Source organism: Acomys minous, assembly GCF_964271855.1.
Source record: "Acomys minous genome assembly, chromosome: 9".
NCBI lineage: Eukaryota > Metazoa > Chordata > Mammalia > Rodentia > Muridae > Acomys > Acomys minous.
This window is the reverse complement of record NC_140490.1, coordinates 102,756,459-102,779,220: the sequence shown is the minus strand read 5'-3', so window position 1 is coordinate 102,779,220 and position 22,762 is coordinate 102,756,459. Positions and strand designations below refer to the sequence as shown.

Sequence of the window (22,762 nt, the reverse complement as noted above, 5' to 3'; positions counted from 1 at the left end):
TGTGGTAGTGCAGTATGCACACAAACTATCAGATACAGAATCTACCTTAAGTATAAATGTTTATCAACAGAACAGTTAAATACTCAACTCCTTTACTTAGCCACGTATTTGACAGCATACACTTTTGTGCCTCCACTAAAAAGTAGCTTTTACACTAATAAATTAATTTGTTTGTTTGTTTGCATGAGAGTCCACTGCATATGCAGCAGTCAGAGGAAAAGTGGTGGAGTTTGTTCTCCTCTTCTACCATGTGGTCCCAGGCACTGAGCACAAACACAGGCCACCAGGGCTGGAAACAAGTGTCTCTACACACAGAGCCACATTGCTGGTCCTCAGCTTTTAAATAGAAATAAAAAACACAAAGCTTAGATCAAGCATTACAATACCATGTTGCCACTATTTGTTGATATTATCCCAATAATACATGAAATAAATCATTACTATTTCCTTGTATCTAAGAATAGTGACGTAAGATGCATTTTAAAGAAATGACTTGATGTGTTATTAAAGTTACTCTTATCTTGTATGAGTAGCATACAAATTCAAATAAAGATAAGATTAATGTCATATCCACATATAAAAACCAAAACAATGATGAGTATAACTCAAGTATAACACCGCTGGATAATCTAGTACTGGGAAGCAGTGAGCCTTACAATCAGAAGCGTATTTTGTTGTTTTTGAGTAGATTTTTGTAAATACAATTATAGGGTTTGTGATGTTACAGACATTAAACTTCAAATGAAAATTTGAAAAGCACTTCATCAAGCTATTTTTAATCTCATGATGTAGATGGCAATCAGTGAAGCAATGACAGTTCAAGTAATATAATAGAGCACTCTTTCTAATTCTCAGTGGATCAACTAACAATTTACACAGGAAAATGTGAAACTCAAGTTTACTTGCAAACTTCTCTTGTGATTAACATAAAAGCAGGCAATTCTAATAACAGCACTGAGAAATTTTTTCATTTCATTCTCTCATTTTTATAAGCAGCAATAAGCACAAATACTCATTTATTCAATGCTATTTTATATTCATTCTATTTGTATAGTATTCATGTCATTATTTTTTTCAAATGAGTACCATACAAACGGACAAGATGCATGATCATACTTTACATGGAGTTAAGTTGAATAAACCTCTTCATTTATGTTCGTCCAGCTGACCCCCAATCTACCAATAACATACTTGTTTATTTTGAGAATTCAAAGGAATTCATATACTAAATCCAGAAACATACTACCAAAAAAGTCTGTTATTAACATATAAATGTTCAGTACCTGCAAAAGATGTATTAAATATTCATTCTGAGAATTGATGATATAGGCACTAGATGGGGCTATCCCATCAGGTAAGTCTACACCTTTGTAAACCACATTTGATCCCGCAGATTGACGCAGAAGGTCAGTTTCTTTCTCAAGATGATCAATCTGGAAACAGTGCAGGAATGATAGTCAAATTCAGAAAACTACAGGCAGTAAGTTATACGTCATGTTTTCTCTACTGTGTATCTTTTTTTAGAAACTGGAAACAACTTGAGAATTAATTAAACTTGAATTTTTACTTAGAAATGCCTAAAACAAAAGTTAGAGCTCTTAGGTTATCTTGTATACTACAAGGAACTTATTTTTCCACCTAACTTAAGAACCTTCAAAAAACAATGCACAGAGGGTGAGAGACTTTGGGATGCTCAGCCGAAACAGGGCTCAAGGATCTGTGTGAAAGAGGGAACAGAAAGACTGCAAGGACCAGTGGTTGTGGGTGACGCCAAGGACACAGATTTTCAGACTCAACAGGGCGTTTGCATATGTGAACTCACTGAGGCAGTTGTGACACACACAACAGCTGCACAAGACCAAGCCTGACAATGTTCTGGCACAGAGACAGAAGCTGTTTGAAATTGGTCACCGCCAGGAGAGGAACACCTCAGTGGTCTTCAGTAGGGACCCTGGACGCATCTACCAGACCGCAGGGCAAGCGCCATGCTCAGCAGTTAGTTGGCTATCAGAAATCAGATTCTGGGGATTTTGTTTGTTTCTTTTCGGTTGTTGTTTTAAGAGGAAGAAATAATATTTAGTATGGTTGTTAAGAAGGAACCGAGAAGAGATAGCCAGGTAGGATATGATAAAATACACTACATAAAATAAATAAAAAATAAATAAAAACATTTTTCAAAATCTCCAAAAGGGGGGAAATAGTTAGGGGTGAAAGATCTCAAAGAACTTTTTCCCCTCTTTAAAAGAGTTTCCTATTGAACATAGAGTAATAGGCTTAATATTTTCTTAAATTTAATAAAATTCTTACCTTTAAGTTTGCTTTTACCAACTGCTGTGAAAAATTTATAGCCTCTTTCCGAGATTCCCTGAGTTCTTGCCTTAATTCTTCATTCCTTCCTGAGAGTTGATCAACTTGGGCTTTCAAATGCAAACTGGCATCAAAGATTCCTTCTGCATTCTTTGATTCCATAGCCTAGTGTATTTACATTATATATTACAAATGCAATAAAAAACAGTAGATAATAGCCAAGAAAAATACGCTTTTAAATAATTTATCATCTTTCCATGTTCACGGCAATGTCTAATAAAAAATGCTATTTACATTTCTTAGGAAGTAATATTTATAACATTTAAGTTTAGCTTATGTTACTATATATAGTGATTACTTCATTAAAATAAATAGCATTTAGTAAATATTAATAGATTAGAGATGTAGAAAATAACCAGGTAGTCATAAGATGTTTAGCATCACATATGAAGCAGTTTGCCACTAGGTAAGCTGGTCGCTCAGATCCTTACCTCCTCACTTCCTCAGGCAGCATCTGTAAAGTAGAAATGTTAGCTCTGCAGATGCCATGTAGTGAGCTGCTGCTGGCATCTGCAGCCTACACGTACCTCCATAGTAGCCTATCCACAGACCACAGAATTCATCTTTTTTTCTTAAGCTGCTTTTTAACTGAGTGTTTTATCACAGCATCAAAATGAGCTGGATGAAGGCAGACATTAGTATGGACACATAACTTACATTAACCAGTCTTTCAAGACTTGGGATGATTAAAGATGTTTCACTGCCTTTCACATCAGGATCCTTTGGCATGTCCTTAATAGCTTGCAAGATTTCTTTCATACCTTCTTCAAGTTGCTTATTTTCTTCAACTAATTCTTTTACTGTAATTATATTTTTTTAATTTGAGTGAATAGATCTTTCACAACTTACACTATTTTATGTACGACAGATATTTCAAATAGGAAAAAGTTGGAAAACAAAATAAATAAAAACAACTATAAATTGAATGAGTAGATGAATTAAATACCATACATCTTTTAGTCATGTGCATATGCATCTATATACATATATAGATAATATGGCAGAGCTCTGTCATATTAAAAATCTTTAAACTTTTATAACTCTACCTTCACTGAGCATATAGACATTTTCATAAAAAACTGGACATGATATTCTATAACAATAAAAATAGCAATGTAAACTACAAAGATAAATAACATGGACTGAGTTACAGATTATAAAGGCAATTAAAGATTTAAAAAATAACTAATATATTAAAGTCCTATAGGTTTAAAATTTTTTAGTACAGTGAAAACAGGTATAGAAAAGGAAGAGATAATAGTGACTCACATTTATTCTGAAATTTAGCAATTACTGTCCTACTTCTTTCTAAATCTTTTTCCTTTTCAATTAGTTCTCTTGAAAGAAATTCATTCTGCACAAAGAGAATAAAAATGTTTTATAAAATATCAAAGTAGTGAGTAGGTTTCAAGATAAAGCAATGCTTTACTAATTCAAGTTTAGCAGACCAGAAAACAAGCTAGAGAGGCGCATCAATTACAAAGTCCCGAGAACAAAACAAGAAATGTTCATCTTCCTCCCTCATTTCCCATGGCAGGAGACAGAGAGATGCACAGGAGTTTTCTGCCCTTAGTACCAACTGCATGGTTGCCCTTAATAGTCTGTCTTTACACTACCTGTTCTGCCTGGCTTCTCTCACGGACAAGCTCTATTTCTGCATTTCTACTCTGCTCTTCTTGGATCGATATATCATGTGCTACGGGTTCATTCTAAAGAAATATTTAATACATTAATTAGGGAGTCAACAAGTTAAAAGTAAAAATACTAAAATTTAAAATGTTTAAAAAGTATATATAAATTAGTTATATATAAACTAGTTATAAACTAGTGTTAATGTGAAAATAAAAAGGTTATTAAATTAATAATTAATAACTAATAATAATACAGGGATTTAATGAATATATATGGAAGAAAGCTCTCACCTGAGATCTAAGGAATGCTAGCTCTCTTTGTAGCTGCCCTATGAAATTTTCAAGTATATCTATCTGAGATGGCTTGGATTGTGCAGTTATAGGCCTGGTATCTGAAAGATTAACTTGCTTTTTTTTGTTGTTTGAGGGTAATTCAATTTGTCTGTTACTGTCCTTCAAACTGAGATCAGCAAACTTTATTTGAGAACGGACCTGTTCATCTTCTGGTGTTACTTCATCCATGTTATGGTCAAGCGATTGTTGAGAAAATACTGCAGAGGTCTGCCTATGTGATAACTTCTGCGTGAACTCTGAAGCTGTTGGTGAGGCTTGAAAAGACGAACTGCTTTTCTGTAAGAACCTGGTTTTCTCTATACCTTGATGGTTCCCTGACCCTCTCTTCAGACAGTCGTTGGAGAGAGAGCAAAAGTAATCACTTAGTTCATCACTGCTTTCCTTACTGAAGGTGCTGACTAACGATTCTAGAGTTCTCAAAGATTGAAGACATGGTGCTTTAAAAATCTCCCTTATCGTAATAGGTTCTGGAGTTGTATTATCGTCTTTTACTTGCATAAATGAGGAACAGCTACTTAAAGAGACAATAGGATCCACTCCACTTTCTACGCTACGGTGAAGTCCAGACAGCATTCTCGATAATGACTGCACCGTCATAGTTTCCTCTGTCTCATTCTGATCTGATTGCAGAACACTGAGTGACGGTCTCCTATGCCGCAGCTCTACTTTAGCTGAACTCTTAATCTGTGTTCAAAGTAAATAATGTCTCATTAATCAATCTTCAGATCACCAAGCTATTTAAGCAGGCAAAAATTATCACTTAACAACCTAAGAGAGCAGAGGTGCTAAATGAGATTATGTGAAGAAAAAAAAGAACTGCTAGCATTTTTCTTTATTCTCTTTGTCAGAGCATTAATGTTTACCTTTGACTGTGTTTCATTCATATTCTTGAGGCTCATAAAACTTAGTTTTCTTTCTCCTATTCTATCTCCCTGAGAAAAGTCTTGAGTTAGGTTCAGGTCCTCAATGGTTAATCCTACAATTTGAAAGAATAAATAAGAAACAACAACAACAAATCCTCTAGGTTATTCCAATGCAGGAATAAAGTTTTAATCCAAGCAAAAGCTCCAAGGTTTTCAAAAATCCTTGATCAACAAGTAGTCAATACAACTCTCCAATCTACCTTATTTTTAATAGGCTATCAATAGAATGATAATTGTATTTTATTATGTCATGTTTATCATTTAGTACATGGTAATTTAAAAGTACACATTAATAAGTATTTAAATGTATATACAAAATAGATTTAAAGCCATACATTTTTATTTTAATATTTTATTTTATTTTAGTGATGCTGGGACTTTGTGCAGACTCTGTCCATGTCAGACCTGAGGCACATGGAACATTGCAGAAAAGGGGCAGAAACATTGTAAAAGCCAGAGGACCAAGAAGTCTGCAAAAACACTGAGTCTTATATATATGATAGGGAAGTTATGCTCATGAAATTGCAATGCTATAACTGCTTAAATAAGACCTGAAAGATTATGATACCAGTTTATATCTTAACATGGATAGGAAAACTCACATGTGGCCTCCACACTAGATGAAAAGCTACAGGAAATGAAAACCTGCTCATAGAAGGAGAATTAGCCTTCCTCTTAAGTAAGTCCTCTGTGTAGTGTGCTGACGCCAAGTGGTGAGCCCTAAGCACAAACATACACGCACAACACTGCATTGACTCAGTAGATGTATGAGTTTATCTGCACACACACACACACACACACACACACACACACACACACACACACGGGGAATGGGTGAGACATGGGAGAAGAGGGTAGAGAGAAAATAATGTAAAAATATTTTAGTTTTTAAAATGTGTGTAAAGCTCTTTCAGAAAACCCAAGTGTAGTTCCCAGTACCCACACCAAGCAGCTCACAACTGCATGTAACTCTAGCTCCAAAGAATCCAGTGCTCTTTCCCCCTGGCTTCCATGGGCACTGGGACACATGAAGCAGACAAACAAATATATAGAAAATTTAAAAACAATAACAAAGAAATAAACAAAAAACCTGGGCAGGAGAGATAGCTCAGAGGTTAAAAGCACTGGCTACTCTTCCAGAGGTCCTGAGTTCAATTCCCAACAACCACACAGTGTTTCATAATCATCTATAAAGGGATCTAGTACCCTCTTCTGGTGTGCAGGTGTACATGCAGGCAGAACACTGTATATGTAATAAATAAATATTTTTTAAAAAAACTTTAGAAATTAAAGAAAGAAAACCTCTCTATATGGTCCTCAAAAATGAACTAAAATGGCTATTAGAAAGATTATATTCTCAGCCAGGCACAGTAGCACATGCCTATAAACCCAACAGAGGCAGGAGGATCTCTGTGAGTTCGAGGCCAGCCTGGTCTACAAAGCAAGTCCAGGACAGCCAAGAATACAGAGAAACCCTGTCTCGAAAAACAAAAACAAAAACAAATAAACAAAATAAAATTATGTTGTCTTTCTAAAAGTAAGGTAAACTAACAAATGAATGGTAATTTAGGTTTAATGAAAAGTTTAAGTAAATAATAAAAAACTTCCAATGTACAGCTTTTAAAACAAAGTAGCATTCTAAGGATGAAATCCAGTAATATGACAATTACTGTTTCAAGACTATTAGTCACAACAAAGTGGAGTTCTCTAAAAATCAACAGCCTACACACTGAAATTTACAAAGGTCCATAATGCCAATGCTTGGTTTTATTTTTAATTTTTTTCACTTCTAATTTTTATAATTGTTTTAGATTCAGGATCACACCAAATTATACCCAGTTATCTCTTTTTCACGATACTATTTTCACGTATTACATGGACCACATGCAGGACAATAGAGCAAAGTCATCTTAAACATAGAGAAAATCTCAGATCCAGGTAAGGGCTTTCCCACTTGCTCTTTCTTAAGTGTGAATAACAGAGACTACCTGACGCTGCAATTCTTTTTCCTCTCTCTTGAGCCATTTGACGAATTTTTCTTTTCAGGTCCAGCCGCTCTTCCTCTAGACTTTCAATCTGCAAAGCATGAGATATTAGTAGTTCTCCTTAGTTCAGACAAAGAAGTCATCAACTGAGCATCACTTGCCTCTTTCAAAAGAATCTGGTTTTCAGCTCTGTACTGCTGCTGTTTTAAGCGCTTATTGTTTCTAAATTCAGTTAAATCAATCATTGTCTTGGGTTCAAGGCCTGAAGTAGAAAGCAAAGAATTACAAACTTATAAACTTGCAAATGAATGGCAAATTCTTCACAGAACACCAAGTAACTAGCATTATTCATCATCATTTGAAACATAGAGACTTCTTGTACAAGAATTTCTAGACAGGTATACTACAAAGAAAGCTAAATGTTAACTAAATATGAAAATCCTGACAAAAAATTTGGGGACGGTACAGAGGTACTACAATTTATTCATTAAACCCCCTGTCATGAAGTAAACTTGATCCAATGCCTGCTTTAAGTGGTAACTTAGATACAAAGATGGCATTTATTTATTTGTTTAGTCTGCCAAGAGTATAATAAGATTAGGCTAAATACAATGTTTAGAGTAATGTTACCAGGCAACAATCACTGTTAATACCAATGATGCTGTTTTTAGTTTAATCTTGTCAACTAGCCTGTCTCCTAATTTGTACCATTACATTTCCTGATTACTAAACAACTAGGAGGTGAAATTCAGGTAGCAACAGTCTAAATAGTTGTATTCCAGAGTTCAGTAATTAAAAGCTAAACTTGTTAAAGACAGGAAACATGGTGTTTGTAACAGCTTTCTAGATAGGTCAGAAATTATCCATATGTATGTGTAGATTCCTACCTGTAAACTGAATAGTCTAGCTAATCAGAAATTTAACTTGAATGCCTAGTATACTCCTAAATTCTAGTTAGGTATGTTTCACAAATAAATAATCAATATAAGGTAATTACTTTTCTTCTAGACAAAAATTTATAGATTGTCAGCATAACTCTAAGAAAGCGCTGATATTCAGCAAGTATAATAAAATCACTATTTAAATCATAGTCATTTTAAAGAAGCAACTTAATTGTGCACTTTAGTTACAACTTGCCATGTAAGTTTAGTTATAACTTACCAGGTAAACCAGTAGCAGTATTAACTAATTCACCACTTATTTAAAAAGCATATAAATCTCCAAGTTATATTTGGAAATTACTAAATGGAACTCCTAAAAGATTCAAGTAAAACATAAGCAGTGTAAATTGTATTCATATGCCCTTAACTGATTTACAAAGTACTTTTAAATGACCGCATCTGAAACAAAACCAGTTTGTGATAATTCATTCAGATGTTTCTTATTGCAGAAAAATAGTTGGCTTCTTGTATGCAGAATAATAGAGTGCACTTCCACCTTTCGATAAGCAGTTATTACTGAAGATACACTGGGCATGAAAGTCATGTTCCTTATCAACTGTCCCAATACATTGAGGGTCCGAAACACACTTCAGTCAGAGTACCTCCACTGTTGTTTAAGTGTTTCCACAGAAATATTTATTTGGGGAAAAAATACCCTCCAACTGCTTAGAAGTAAATGAATAACCCTAAAGTAAGGGATAGAGGCGAAGCACAGGGGAGGAAGGGAGAAAGTGTATGCAGAATGTGCGGACTTTGGTTTGAGGAACAGGGCTGCTTCCCCTACAAAGGTCAAACAAACAAACAAACACTAAAACAAAACAAAATTACCAAATAAGACTTAAAAGTCAGGGCTGAGGAGAAAGAATGTCTTCAAAACTAGCTTACCAGCCCGCTCTCTAAGGGCTTCATTTTCATCAAGGACATCATTGATCTTCATCTCAAATTTATTGATTTCTTTGGTCAGTACTTCAATCTCTCCATCTCTTATTTTAATTTGGGCTTTACAGTTTTTTATTTCGATAACAGCATCTTCTAAACCATATACTCCCTGAAAAATACCCCATCTTAGTTAAATATAATTTATTTAAACAAATAAATCAAATGTACGAATTTACTTTTTGAAATTAAGTTGGTGGGTAAACTTACCTACACTTGTATTTTATATGGCAGATTTTTTATATCTGATACATAAGAATAATAATAGTATACATTAGTGGAGTCTATTACTGTGCTTCTATAAACCAGATCTAGTGGTGAAGGTAGAACAGGAACGTCTGACACTTAAGCAATGTGACTCAGAATATTACATATGAAATGCAGAGTACACAGAGATACAACATAAGGATAGACTCTGGGGATGGCAGTGCACACCTGTAATCCCAGAACTCAGGGAGGCAGAGGCAGGTGGATCTCTGTGAGTTCAAGGCCAGCCTGGTCTACAACAAGTTCAAAATGGCCACGGATGCACAGAGAAACCTCATCTTGAAAAACCAAAACCAAAACCAAAACCAAAACCAAGCCAAACAACAACAACAAAACCAGAAGGATAGAATCAGGCATACCAATCACAATGTGTCACTAACTGCCTGACTACGAAAGGCCCAAGTAGATTCAGTTAATGTAGTTATAGTAGCACCGAAGCCATCCCCATCCCAAGTGCATTAAAGTCGCCATTGTCCCACCTCCATGATCAGGCACAAAGGACACAGATTCAGGGGACTAATCCTGCCACCTCACCGGAATACTTCAACAAAAGGCTCAGAGGGAGGTAAAGAAAAAAAGAGGATGAGGGAGGGTAAAATAACAATAATGATGTCTGAAAATGCCATAAGGAATCATACTGTCAACCATTTATATAAAAAGAAAAACACCACCACACCAAATGTCATTCTGTGTATAAACACACATATATGGTTTACATAAACTTTTCTCATTGGCACTGACCATGCTGCCTCCAAGTGCCAAAGATCACCTAACAAAACCACCAACACCAGACATGAGATGCCTTCTAGTAACTTGTTGGTCAAGGTTGTTTAAAAGATTCTCAAAACATACAGCTCATTGCTATTGGCCTTGGTTGCTCCCAGCCAGAGGTTAAAAAGTAAGCCCCAATTACTGAAGATACCATGCATTTCAGAAACAGCCTAGAGCCCTGAGTTGGAACTGATTTTTAAGCCTTCCCTGAGGACTAGCTTTCATGGTACCAGAAGGCACCATGCAAGCTTGCAAAGGTGGGAGCAACTAACAACTCTACACACCTCTACTGCTTATGAGCCTCAATGACCAGTGCAGCACACTAATCCCAAGGTGAAGTCATGGCTACCACAATACCACTCCACTAAACCAGCATAATCCCTAACAACAATCTACACATTTGTCCTTACACCTACAGATAAGTGTGATCCTTCTCTTTGTAGTAGGAGGAGTCCATTACTGAAAACCACAACCAATCAAAATGCAGAGTTATAGAGACCAGGCAGGCTCAGGGACAGAAAGGTTTCAAGAGTCAGAAAATCAGGGAGATTGCTGTGAGATTGTATCTCCTAGCAAATGTCAGAAGCTGTGCTGCAAGCTCCCACAGACATGACCGCCTAAAACAGGAGCTAAATGGGGATAACGACAGAGAAGCCAGGGTAGATGTGGGAAGCCCATGAGGTCAACCACACACAAAGGACTAGAAAGGCAATTAATGAATGCTGAGCAGGAAAACTAATCGTCTCCAGTGAAAAGCACAGTTGGTTATCCAACACACACACACACAAATACAAGTGACTATATAGGCTGAGCAAGTTATATTTAGAAATATATATAGTTAATCGATAATAATATGATAACAATAATTAATAAAAATAATGTATAAGAAAGAAGCAATAAGAGTATGGAGAGGAACATGAAGAGGGTTTCGAAGGAGGAAAAAAGTGAAAATTATGTAATTTTATTGCAAACATAAAAGAAAAAATAATAAAAATAAACCTTTTAGAAAAGAAAAAAAAAAAGGTTTGGAAACAATTCTCTTGACATAAAAGAAATGTTTAAAAGTTTGAATAGTTTAAAACCAGAGAGATATAGAATGTTTTCTACGTGGAATGCCAAAAAAGCCACAGAGCAACCTCAGTGTCAAGAATAATTTTAAGCTCTTTGACAAGACAAAAATACTTACAGATTCATAATCTTTTAATCTCTTCAAAGCCTCAACCAATTCTTTATCCTTTTCCCTAGCATCAGCTTCAGCCAGCTCAGCTGTTCTCTCGGCCTCTTTTGTTTTCTCTTCTAAAATTTGTACTTTTGAGTGAATTTTCATATAATGAGTCTGCTGAAAAACGTTTGAAGTACCTACAGTGTGAAAACAAAAGTCCTTAATGAAGCAACTTGAGTATTCCTTCCTACTAATCAGTTGTTCCTAAACAGGGCAGAGCAAGATGGCACAAAGGCTTCGTACCTGTTAGGAGTTGTGTTTGTAAGACCAAGGTCCTGTTTTGGTTTAGTAATAAAACCAACTAAAAAGTAGAGTTGGGTAGTTACTCTAACTAGAAGGATATGGGCTATAGAGAGGGTTGTAAAAGCCCACTTTATAAACGCCACATCACTGTGACAGTAAAATAGAATTTTCAGCTGGACACATGGCCAACCTAAAGCTCCAGAGGTCTCTCCTGTGTTTCACCAATGGAGTCTTTCTATTAATTTATAAAAATTAGTTATTTCTTCTAAACTTAAAAACTTTTTAACCTTTCTGTGTCCTCAGGCTACTACCTCATATTTTACCCTTTTGCAGAAAAAAAATCTGAAAATATTTCCTATATTTCTTCTATTTTCTGTCTTCCTTTGACTCAAGCATGGCCGTAACTGAACCTAATGATCGTTGTTAGAGCTCATCTTGAACTACCACCAGAAGTGAACAGTTTATTTTTCCTAGACGACATTTTCCTGCGGTGGTCAGGACTATGCATGTTCACGGTGCCCAGCTCTCTGCATACTCCTAGTTAGTCTTCATTTCATCGCAACAACGTCCCAATTAGAAGCATTCCCAGAGATCCATTTTGAGGTCTTACATAACCTGTACTCCTTCCCTTGATGACCTCAACTAGTCTCATAACTCCAAACTGAATTTTTGTGGAGATAGCCCCCCAACTTTTATATTTGGCCTAAATTATACTCAAGAACTTTAGAATCCATACACAGTATCTACTTAAGACCTTCAACTGGTAGCCTAACAGACATCTCAAATTCAGCATTTCAAAACAGTACATCATCATCTCTAAACTGCCCTTCTCACAACCCTTTCCAAGGCAGAGGCCCAAAGTCCTAATTAGTGTCACGCAAACCCTCCATCTAACTGCTTTTCTATCACCTTCAAAACAGCCCCGCCTGACTGTAGTCAGTATCACTGTTAGCGTCACGCCCTGTCTACTAGGCTATTCCCTTAGCTCTGTAACAGCTCCCCTGCCTCCTGCCTTACAACTGCTACAGTCTATTACAACAAAGGCTAGCTAGGGAAGACAAAATCATTCCCATCTCCTTTACCTAAATTAAAAATCAAAGTCTGCACATTACAACAATGGCAGGGCTTTTAGCATCCTCTTCAATCTTTCATTCTGCTTTTGTTCACTGTTCATTCTCTTTCAGCTACCAACATTTACCTGTGGACTCTTCTGTGCTGGTGATGGTGAACACACTTGCACTAGTTTCAACCACACACACTGCTCACTCCTCCCTTACTTCCCTTAAGACTTTGTTCAGTTTTGTCCAGGGAGGGTTCTGCCTCACTGTCTAAATTAGAATCTATGCATTACTGCTTTTTTAAATCTTCAGCAGTGACAAGTATGCCCAATGAATTGATTGTGAGTCATTTGAATCACTAAACCTCAATACACTTACAAGATGTAGTTTTATAGAAATACTGGTATTTCAAAAGCTTAAATTAAGAGGATTTGTTGAGGTAGACAAAATAGTATGCCTTAGTCAAAGAATAAGATGAGAGATTTTTGTGGAAGTATTTCAAATGCCAACACACAAAATTACTTCTGAAAATATTGATAATAGTTAACACATTCAAGAAAGCATTTGCTAATTATAAAAGATATAAAAGACAATTTTATTACCATTTTGATGTTTTCTACAGTCTTTCTACTACTAATGTCTAAGTAATTTTCATTATGAGAAATATGATAGGAAAGCATACTTTACTTACAAATTTAAACACTAGGAGTATATACTGTAAATAATATTTTGCATAATTATTTAAATATGTTTGTAATTTTAAAAATACTTCATTGGTATATCATAATTTTGTTTTATAAAAAGTTTTTAAACACAATGATATATGAAAGTCATTTACTTATAAAATATTAAATTACCTTTATCTTTTTGGAGTTCATTTTTCAAATCTTCAATAATAAAAGTATTTTTTTCCATTTCTTTTGTATACTGTTCTACTTGTTCAGTAAGCATCTTAATTTGACTATCTCGCTCTTGGATACCCTATGAAATATTTTGAAATATCAAATAAGCATTGATATGAATATATTTTTTTCAATAAGTAAGAGAATATATTTTCTTGTGGACCAACTGTTTCTTTTAAACAACTTTTCATTACATTTCTTTATTTATTCTATTCTGAGGCGTACCTCTCACTCTAAACTTAATTCTAGTTCTGTTTCCCGTCATTTGGGAATGTATGAAAAACTTGAAATTTTTACACCCTCAGTCGCGGAAGCCACTAACGAGGCACGCAGAGAAGCAGACAGGACAGCTCAGGTCGTAACTTCATGTCCTAATGGCGCAAATCTTAACAAGGGCTTACCTGTTTCAGAGCCATAATGTTAGTTTTATCGGCATCAAGTTGGGCATTTTTAAGTTTCTCTCTCAGATTATGTAACATCTGCTGATATTCAATGATTTCATCATCTTTAGAAGACAAAATTAACTATAAACAAAATAAGATGTCATAAAAAAATTAACAAACTACCCTTTACAGAAAATAATAAATACCTTTAAAACATTTAAAACAATACAGAAAGTAAAAGTCTTTTTAATTTTTCAGCACATGATGCTGTATGTAGTTTATTGTATTTATGTGTAATAATATAAATGTATATGTAAAAAAAGAAAATAATAATAAATTTTTTAAAACGTTCACTTCACTATGGGCACATATAGTGAAATACCTCATACAATGTAAGTTTAAACATTATAATTATAAAAAAGCAGACAATAAAAAGAAAAAAAAAAAAACCCAAATGCTTACTAGCTCAGTCACCTCAGGTCACTCACAAATCGCAAGCATCAGAGCCCTAGCTTCTTGGTGGGGTCCGGGTCTAGAGCTATATGATACGGGATGCGGAAGTCAGGCGCAGACGGTGCATACTCTGCAAAGCTTCCCAAGTGAGTTTGATAATTCTTTTTCCTAATGCCATCCCTGACTACTCTTACCTTGCAGGTACTTATCTGGTAAATAAATGAGCTCAAGGACTACACACAGAAGTTTTAAAGCTTTTATAGCCAGGACATGTAATAAATTTAAAAAGGCAAATGAATGTTATTATCTCATGTAAATCTTTAAGAACCAAAATTAAAACTAAATCAAAATACAAATTGAAAAAAATCGTATCAGCTGAGTAGGTACCTTCCATTCTTCTACTTTTGCATTGACAGCCATCATGACAGGATCATCCTCTTCATCCTTCGCTTTCAGAAGATCTGTGAGCTCTCGCACCTAAGAGCAGCCGTCAGTTCATAACAGTGCAGCCAGTGCAGTTTAATGCTATTACATATGCACAGTGATTTACGCATAAATACCTGCTTGCAGATACATTATATTACATATACTATTTATTACTAGCCTAGTCCTATAGTTATAGGTGATATTTAATGGCTGTACAATACTAAATGAAACTTTAAAAGTCTGAAATGCTCCTAGACTAGATACTTTTTTTGCTGCCACAGGGCAAAATTACATATCATGTTTCATGTGCTGTGTTTTAGTTAAGATGTAGTTCATCACATGCATGTCAGGGGCATAGGAAGTATGCATGACTCTAGTACTTAGACCTTAACTTTATCCTCAGTACAGCTCATGCATATATGTAATCTATGTTACTTCCAAAATCTAAAACGCTCTGAAAAAATAAAAATATAAAAAAATAAATCACAATCTGGAACGTTTCTGATCCCAGATAAGTTATTCTCAACATATTGTCGTATAATTATTTTATAACTATAGAATCATGTTTTTAAATGTTATTTCTTAAACAAGTTTATCCCATGTAAATAATAAACAATATGTTGATCTTTGATATATTTTACTGTTTTAAGAAATAAAATTAAACTTCCAGCCACTGGATTTTTAAGTTTTCTAGCCCGCCTATCTTCACTCACTCAGGCATTACTTACATTCCTCAAACGGCAAGAATTACACTTGCAAGTGAGAGGACTGAAGAGCCCTGTGGACAAGTATTGTCAGGATGACAGCATGTTACTTTATGAAGAAAGCATCAAAACCAACTTAAAGTGTTTCTAGTTTCAAATACACAGCAGTGAAATCGTATGCCGTTCATGAGACCAGGCTGGGCTGCTACAGTAACTCTTACCTGAAGTCGATAGTGCTCATTCTCTTTTTTTATCTGGTCCATAACAGTATCTGTTTGATGTACAACAGCTTTCATCCTGTTATACTCATCAGTCATCTTCTCCATTTCCTGTATAGATTCTTCTAGATTTTTCCTCATTTCTTGGTTCTGAACTTCAATTTTCTCATTAGCTTCTGTTAAGGTCTAAAAATGTTAATATACTATTACTTTAAAATAGGTTTATAAGAAACTGAAATTTATATTAAATTACAATTAAATAGAGCTATAAGTTCCCCTAGAGAAAAAAAAAGATTCTTCATAGACCACCAGGATTAATGTGGCACTGGCCAACTCAGGCATATCTCAATTGTTCCTGGTGCTCAAGATTGACAAATGAAAAGAGTAAATAAATAATTAAATATTCATTTTGTGTTTTAATAGTACTAAGTGTAGCCAGAGAGATGTGTCAGTGACTAAAATATCTGCAGTGTAAACACGTGAATGCACATAAAGCCATAACGTACAATGTATCTTTACTCCCAGTGCTCCTACTGTGAGATGGGAGAGAGAAAACAGGGGAGCCCTGGAATTTGCTGGGCTAGATCCTCTGGAATACCGAGCAGTGAACAACAAAGGCATCCTTCCTCAAGCAAGGCAGGCGCTGACAGCAGAGAGCAGCGGTTAGCCTCTGACCTCATCACACATGCTGGTACCCATTCACACACACAAATGTACAGGCAGCATGATTCATACACAAAATGAAAACTTAAAAAAAACACAGTGGCAAGTATATAATCAAAAATATTACACAGAGGAATAAATAACAGATGTATACCGTCCTGGTAATAAAGTTTATAAAGCACTGAACGGACTTACTCACTTTACCTGAATTTCATCCAGATACTGAACAAGTTCATAGTTCTTTTTAGACAGCTGTGATCGGTAGTCGCTGTCTTCTCCTCTCCTCGTTAAAAGTGACTCTTTCTGTGAGTCTATTTGTTTCTGGTAGTCAACAATGTCCTGACGAAGCTGTTCATTCTGCGGTTAGAGCAGACACAGTAGCCATCCATCAGAAACACCATCCATGACAGAAAGGGAGGACACAACAGAGGACAGCACAACAGAGAGTGACAAAACTCCACCTGCTAAGGAGCGCTCCCATGGCTCTCGCTAAGCTCCCGAGCCTTCACTACCCATTCAGCCTCACCTTTTTCTTTAGACGTTTGTTCTTCAGTAAAGGACGGGAAAAGGATAGGTAGAAATGAGAAAGGTAACATATAATTAAAACTGACATTTATGTATTAAAGAAAACAAGAATAAAAAATATTTTAGGACAACTGAATAAGATATTTAAAACAGCCAAAGAAAATAAAAATACTAAGACCCAAAAAAAAGAACATTCTGACTAGGTTAAAAAGAAATTTTAGATAAAATAATTAAGAGAAGAGGGCACAGTATGTGGGAGTGGGAAGAACAGGGATGGGGAAATTATGTTATCATATTTTAATTAAAATATATTTGTTACAAGATAGAAAATTATTATTTAATACCTACAGAAAAATAATAATACAACTTAGAAGATTTCATGAGAAACAAAATTATGAGAATGCTGGAAAAGTAGCCATAGGAAGAGACATCTACTCCACTGCTCAAGCAAGATGGCTATGTAACAGAAAACAAGATTCACCCACACAGATCCAAGGGAGGGATGAACTTCCTAATGGCCTCTTTTTTTGGTTGACTCTGTAATTCCCTGAGACAAAGTAACCATAGAATAAGCTGGCAGGATGATCATCAGTTACACAGAAGCTACAGTCTGGGTAAAATACAAATTTAAGTAAACATTTTAAACAGGTAAATCTTTGTTAAACCACCACTAAAAAGAACCTGAAATCTTTACTAACCTCTCTTCTTAATTTGCTGTTTTCATTTTCTGCCTCCTCATTTCGAAGAGCCAACTAAAATAGTAAAAAAAAAGATAAAATTGTTGATTTAAATTCTAAATTTTTTTCCAATTGAGAACATTTAATGACTAAAAACTTGCAAATCACACTAGGACACAGATAAGACTATATTTTAAACTATGGATTTTGAAAAGAACGAAAAAATAGGCTCAATTTAAGGATTAAAAAGAAGAAAGGATACATATCAAAGCAAGCTAAAGGCTAAAAACCACAAAAATCTAAAAGTTATATTGCCCAATATCCTAAAAAAATGATTAAGATTGCTCTGGCTTTCCTTTGTGCCAAGAAACATCACTCGTTGCTCTTTATAAACTTTCAAATACATAAAAAGTGGCAGAAGACTAATTAATTCACAATTGAAAATAAGATTGACCTAGGTTTATATCAATTCCTACTTATGTATGAAAAAGCTGTTAATTCATTTCATCTCTTGTGGACATGAGAATATAAATCCTTAATATGCTATTCAACAAATAGAACAGCAATAAATATTAAATGTTTTCTTCACTTAAACAGTTCATTTGTGACAGTTCTTTGTTTTTTATTTTTTCTTCTGGTCAGAAAAAATATTATGACCAATATGATGGTGTTTTATTACCTACTTTCCATAAAACATCCTTTGGATGGTCTTTTATTTTTCTGTTTTCAGCCTTACTCAGGCAAAAACTTACATTACAATAGTATGCAGCCAACTTAAATCATTTTATAAGGAGGCAAAATTGTTCTTTAGACACTAGGGGCAGCAGATAGGAAATAAAAGACCATTAGTCAGTAGAGGAAATTTGATTATAGAATAGAATACTACTGAATCAGTGTTACATTTCCTGAACATCACAATTCTATTTTGGTTGTATTACAGAATACTCACTTTTGGAGACCTATTTAAGTGTAAAGTATGATTATGTCTAAAATTAGGTCTCAAATGCCCCAACAACAACAACAACAACAAAAAAAAAATGAGTGAGATGAACTGTTGTAAAAGATATGACACATGAACTGAATACACAAAAGGAGAACATGAATATTTATTGTTTTTCTGACAGTCTTTAAAGAAATGTGTTTTCCAAAATAAACACTTAAAGAAAGCTCATAGTAACATGCAAGGCAAATGCAAATGTTATCAGTTTGATGGTGATTAAAATAATGACTGATAATAATTATCAGGTGTAGTGAGGATTTTGTAATTTTTGGTTTCTTTTAAAAACACAGAAATGTTATGGGAGTATGTTTTTCTTTTAATCTCAGGTGTGGGCAGTAAGAGGCTACTTCACTGCAGGGGACTATGATTTGCCACATGCTCTAACTAACTAGTGTTAGGAGGCTAATAAGGGAAGAGAAGGGTGAAAGAGAAAAAAGCACACACACAAGAGCAAATGCCAGTTACCAGCTGGACCATCTGTCCAGTCGTATTCTAAGTTGGAAAGTTAAGAATGTAATACGCAAGCCCTCAATGTGACTCCATTGTTCTCCTTTGGCTTCTCAAGCTCTACACTCTCCATGGCTTTCTTCCAGAGCGCCTACTTCATTGTTTTACTAACATTTGTCAGAGATACATCTTAAGGTCATTGTTCTAGCTTTATTAATATCTGTACTGAAGAGCAGTGATTTATCCAGTGTCTGTTGTGAATACAAGATTCAAATATGTCTTCCTTCAGTATGTCCACAAAATCCTCAAATTCAACAGTACAAAACTGAAACATAATGCTAAACCTCTGAATTACTTTGTGTTGAAAACAGCACAATTCTACTATCCATGTCCATACGACAAAAGGGGCAGACCCTGCCTTACTCTCCCTCACCAACCGTTTACCATATCTCTTCCTCTCGAGCATGTGTCTGCCTATCAGTCCCATCAGTAACTCCCTTAAGTAGGCCACCACTAGCACTTGTCTGAATTAATACACATGATCCCTCACTAATGCTGACCCTCTCTCTCCAGTCCTCTCTCCACAATGCAGAGTAAGCTCTAGAAGCACTAATCTGATATACCCTTAGGTTCAAACACTGTTCTCATTCGTTAGAATTCCTCACAGCCTGTCCTTTCCCAGGAGTCCCTGAGTATTAAAGCTGGGAAGGTAGGCTAGGCGAGTGACTGACAGCCCGTTCTTGAGTGGGACTGTCGTATTCAAGTCCTCACTATCAATTCGTAGCTGCAACAACGGACACTTACTTATTCTTTCTATGTTCTTCATTTCTCCACTTGTACCCTATCAGAAATGATCCCACTCTCACACACGGTGAGTATCAAATAAGGAATGGTAAAGTAGTACAGACAAAGTACCTGGCAAATGGTGAAAACTCTTTTTTTTTTCTTTATTTCAGTCAAGCAAATAATTGTAGCCGGGCGTGGTGGCACACGCCTTTAATCCCAGCACTTGGGAGGCAGAGACTGGCGGATCGCTGTGAGTTCGAGGCCAGCCTGGTCTACAGAGTGAGTCCAGGACAGCCAAGGCTACGCAGAGAGACCCTGACTCGAAAAACCAAAAAAAAAAAAAATTAATAATAATAATAATAATAATAATAATTGTAGCTCCTCAATATTTCTTACCTCTAGTCTTAGTAGATGATGCGTCCAGAGTGTTCTATTCATTGACAAGATACATACACACATTTTACTCTCTATAGCCATACTTAATGCTACTTCCAGACTCAAGTTTATGCTTTACACGTTGGCCATCCAGACTGGTTTAAACACCCCTGCAGAGCATGTCTCAACACAGTCTTACCTCCTGATCCTCCACAGAGTACCATATTATCCCTATGCTGTATTTATTAGACTAGAAACTTTGCACTACACAGCAAAGTTTTGGTTGTGTTGTAATAATGATTGGTTAAAGGCAAAAAAAAAAAAAAAAAAAAAAGGAATTTATACCATAGCAGTTGAAGAAGTTTAACAGGCCATGTATTCACATTTTCAAGTTCTACCACATTAAAATTTATTAAGTCATTTTTAACTCACCAAGATAACTTGAAAGTAAGAAAAATCACTTGTTGCTTATGAATAAGAAATTCATTTCTTCATATCAATGTTCAAGACCAAACCAAAGTCAATGTAATGTCCCCAGTAAAACATACTATAAAATTAAAGAATTACTTTCCAAGTCACATCATTAAAAGCAGGTAATTCCATTATATTTTTTAAATGGGATGACAAAATGAACACAGCTATAAAAATTAGCTATGTGCACATTATTCCCCAATTATAACACATAACCAAGAACTGCTACCCAAGGTAGTTACAAAAAGTAAGATTAGCCATGTGGAATTATCTTACACAATTAAGATTCATTGGGAGGAATGTGTCTTACTTGTTCATTAACCTTCTTTTCTTTATCCAACTCTTTTTCCATATCCTCTAATTCTCTATCCTTTTGTTCCAATTGCTTTTCAAGTTGGCGAATTTCATCACGTAAAAACCGAGTATCACGTCCACCTGCAGAATGCTGAGCCATCTTAAAGTCACAAGCCAAGAATTAATTTTTATCAAAATTAAGTATTACTCCACTTTAAGTTTTCATTGTGCTTGCAATTCAGACATGGAAAAGCAGACCTGCAAGCACCTTAAAACCACGAGCTGGGTGAGTGGGGAGGGCAGGCTCGGCAACGACTTGGGGAAGGGAAGAGTGCAGTCGAGAGGTAAATTTAAGACTGCTTCATATAAGACAAATATAACTACGAAGCAAACCTGAACTTTAGTCTTTACTCATCAGTCCATGAGCTTTCCTGAACCACCAGGCCCCATGAAGAATCGACTGCAGGCTCTGTCACTGTCACTAGACATAGGTACTGACTAAACAGCAAAGGCTATGAGTCTAAAGGCTGTGAACTACAAAGGCTGCTCCTGAGTCTAAGGTGACCTAAAGCCCGCTCGGGGCTCTTGTTCTTCCCTTTCTCTGATGCCACAAATAAGTTAGAACACACACTACCTTGTAGTATAACAGACACAGTCTCCGTACATCCATCATTGCTATTTCCAAAGCTACATGGCCACGTGAATTGTTTTAACAACTGCTAATGCAAAGCACTATAGCTGGCTAGTACTACACTATAAGAAAGCCAAGATAGGATCGCTTTAAAACTTTCCAGGCATTTTAATTCATTTTTCTCCATATTCCTGTCGAATGGACCATAGCTCAGACCCCTGACTCAATAGCCATCAACCTTGCCTCACGGTGACCATGCCCCGCCGTGCCCTGCTACTTGCCTACGTGCCTCTTACTCAAAGGCCTCTCAGGCCTCTCTGCGTCAGTATGCCTCACGCCGTGCGCACCAGAAACATCTTCCAAGGTACATATTCTACATCCTGGGCTTCTGCTTTTAACTAAACCCTTCTGTGTTTTCTTGGAAAGCTGCAATTAGGTTCTTTTAGTGTACTGAGTCCCTTGGAATGTCCTTAACAGGAAGTTGTTCGCTCTTTTATGATCAAGAAAAGGTGTCAGTGTTCTCTTAGGTCTCCCCCATCCTGCAGCCTCCAAGCCACCAATCACGCCACTCTCCCACCGTCCTCTGCAGCTTCACCTGTGCTGACTTTACATTTTTCCAGAAGCTAGTAATGCGGCAGGAAATGTGACAATTACGTCAAAGTACTGAAGATTAGAACTCCAGTCTCACTCTCCAGCAGCCCTCACTCTTCAGTCCTGTCTGTACCATATTTTAAAGTTTATCTGACTCTTCAATCTTGGCCACACTGTCTTCTATTCGTTAGTCTTACAGATGATCTCATTTCCAGTCTCTCAACTCGTAAGCACTAAACTCCCAAGCACGTGTCCCTGCCTCTCCCTTTCAAAGCTGATCCTTTTCTCTCACATCCCTTCCTACCTTTTCAGAATCTCAGTCTGTGTTGTTTCCACATTCCTTCACCTCAGTTACTACTGAACCTTCTGTATGCTTTCCCAGACTGACAGCTCCACTCAGATATTAACTGCTTTTATTTTGATGCTTAATTCTTAGAAATCAAAACACAAGAATACATTCTGTATAATGAGTACTCTTGAACACAGTATTATCCTTGTATTTTTCAACCCAGGAATAG

General features: G+C 35.9%; 1 protein-coding gene across 6 annotated transcripts in view; it reads right to left on the bottom strand.

Annotated features, from left to right (window-relative positions):
- The window catches only part of CEP290 (centrosomal protein 290), an 80,310-nt gene that overhangs the window by 54,488 nt on the left and 3,060 nt on the right, over positions 1-22,762 (bottom strand). For 3 of the 6 annotated variants that reach the window (XR_014781855.1, XM_084795655.1, XM_084795654.1), the window contains 18 exons: positions 21,039-21,182; positions 17,671-17,724; positions 16,652-16,804; positions 15,788-15,970; positions 14,824-14,913; positions 14,002-14,124; positions 13,556-13,679; positions 11,362-11,534; positions 9,087-9,249; positions 7,422-7,522; positions 7,264-7,351; positions 5,216-5,328; positions 4,290-5,036; positions 3,984-4,076; positions 3,637-3,721; positions 3,025-3,167; positions 2,308-2,472; positions 1,284-1,433 (listed from right to left, as the gene is read on the bottom strand). Coding sequence is in view for 5 of the 6 variants with exons in the window: in XM_084795655.1 (XP_084651781.1) it covers positions 1,284-1,433; positions 2,308-2,472; positions 3,025-3,167; positions 3,637-3,721; positions 3,984-4,076; positions 4,290-5,036; positions 5,216-5,328; positions 7,264-7,351; positions 7,422-7,522; positions 9,087-9,249; positions 11,362-11,534; positions 13,556-13,679; positions 14,002-14,124; positions 14,824-14,913; positions 15,788-15,970; positions 16,652-16,804; positions 17,671-17,724; positions 21,039-21,182 (2,892 nt within the window). In the remaining variant the exon portion in view is untranslated. The remainder of the gene's footprint in view (positions 1-1,283; positions 1,434-2,307; positions 2,473-3,024; positions 3,168-3,636; positions 3,722-3,983; positions 4,077-4,289; positions 5,037-5,215; positions 5,329-7,263; positions 7,352-7,421; positions 7,523-9,086; positions 9,250-11,361; positions 11,535-13,555; positions 13,680-14,001; positions 14,125-14,823; positions 14,914-15,787; positions 15,971-16,651; positions 16,805-17,670; positions 17,725-21,038; positions 21,183-22,762) is intronic. The other 3 variants (XM_084795656.1, XM_084795657.1, XM_084795658.1) reach the window with 3 other exon arrangements.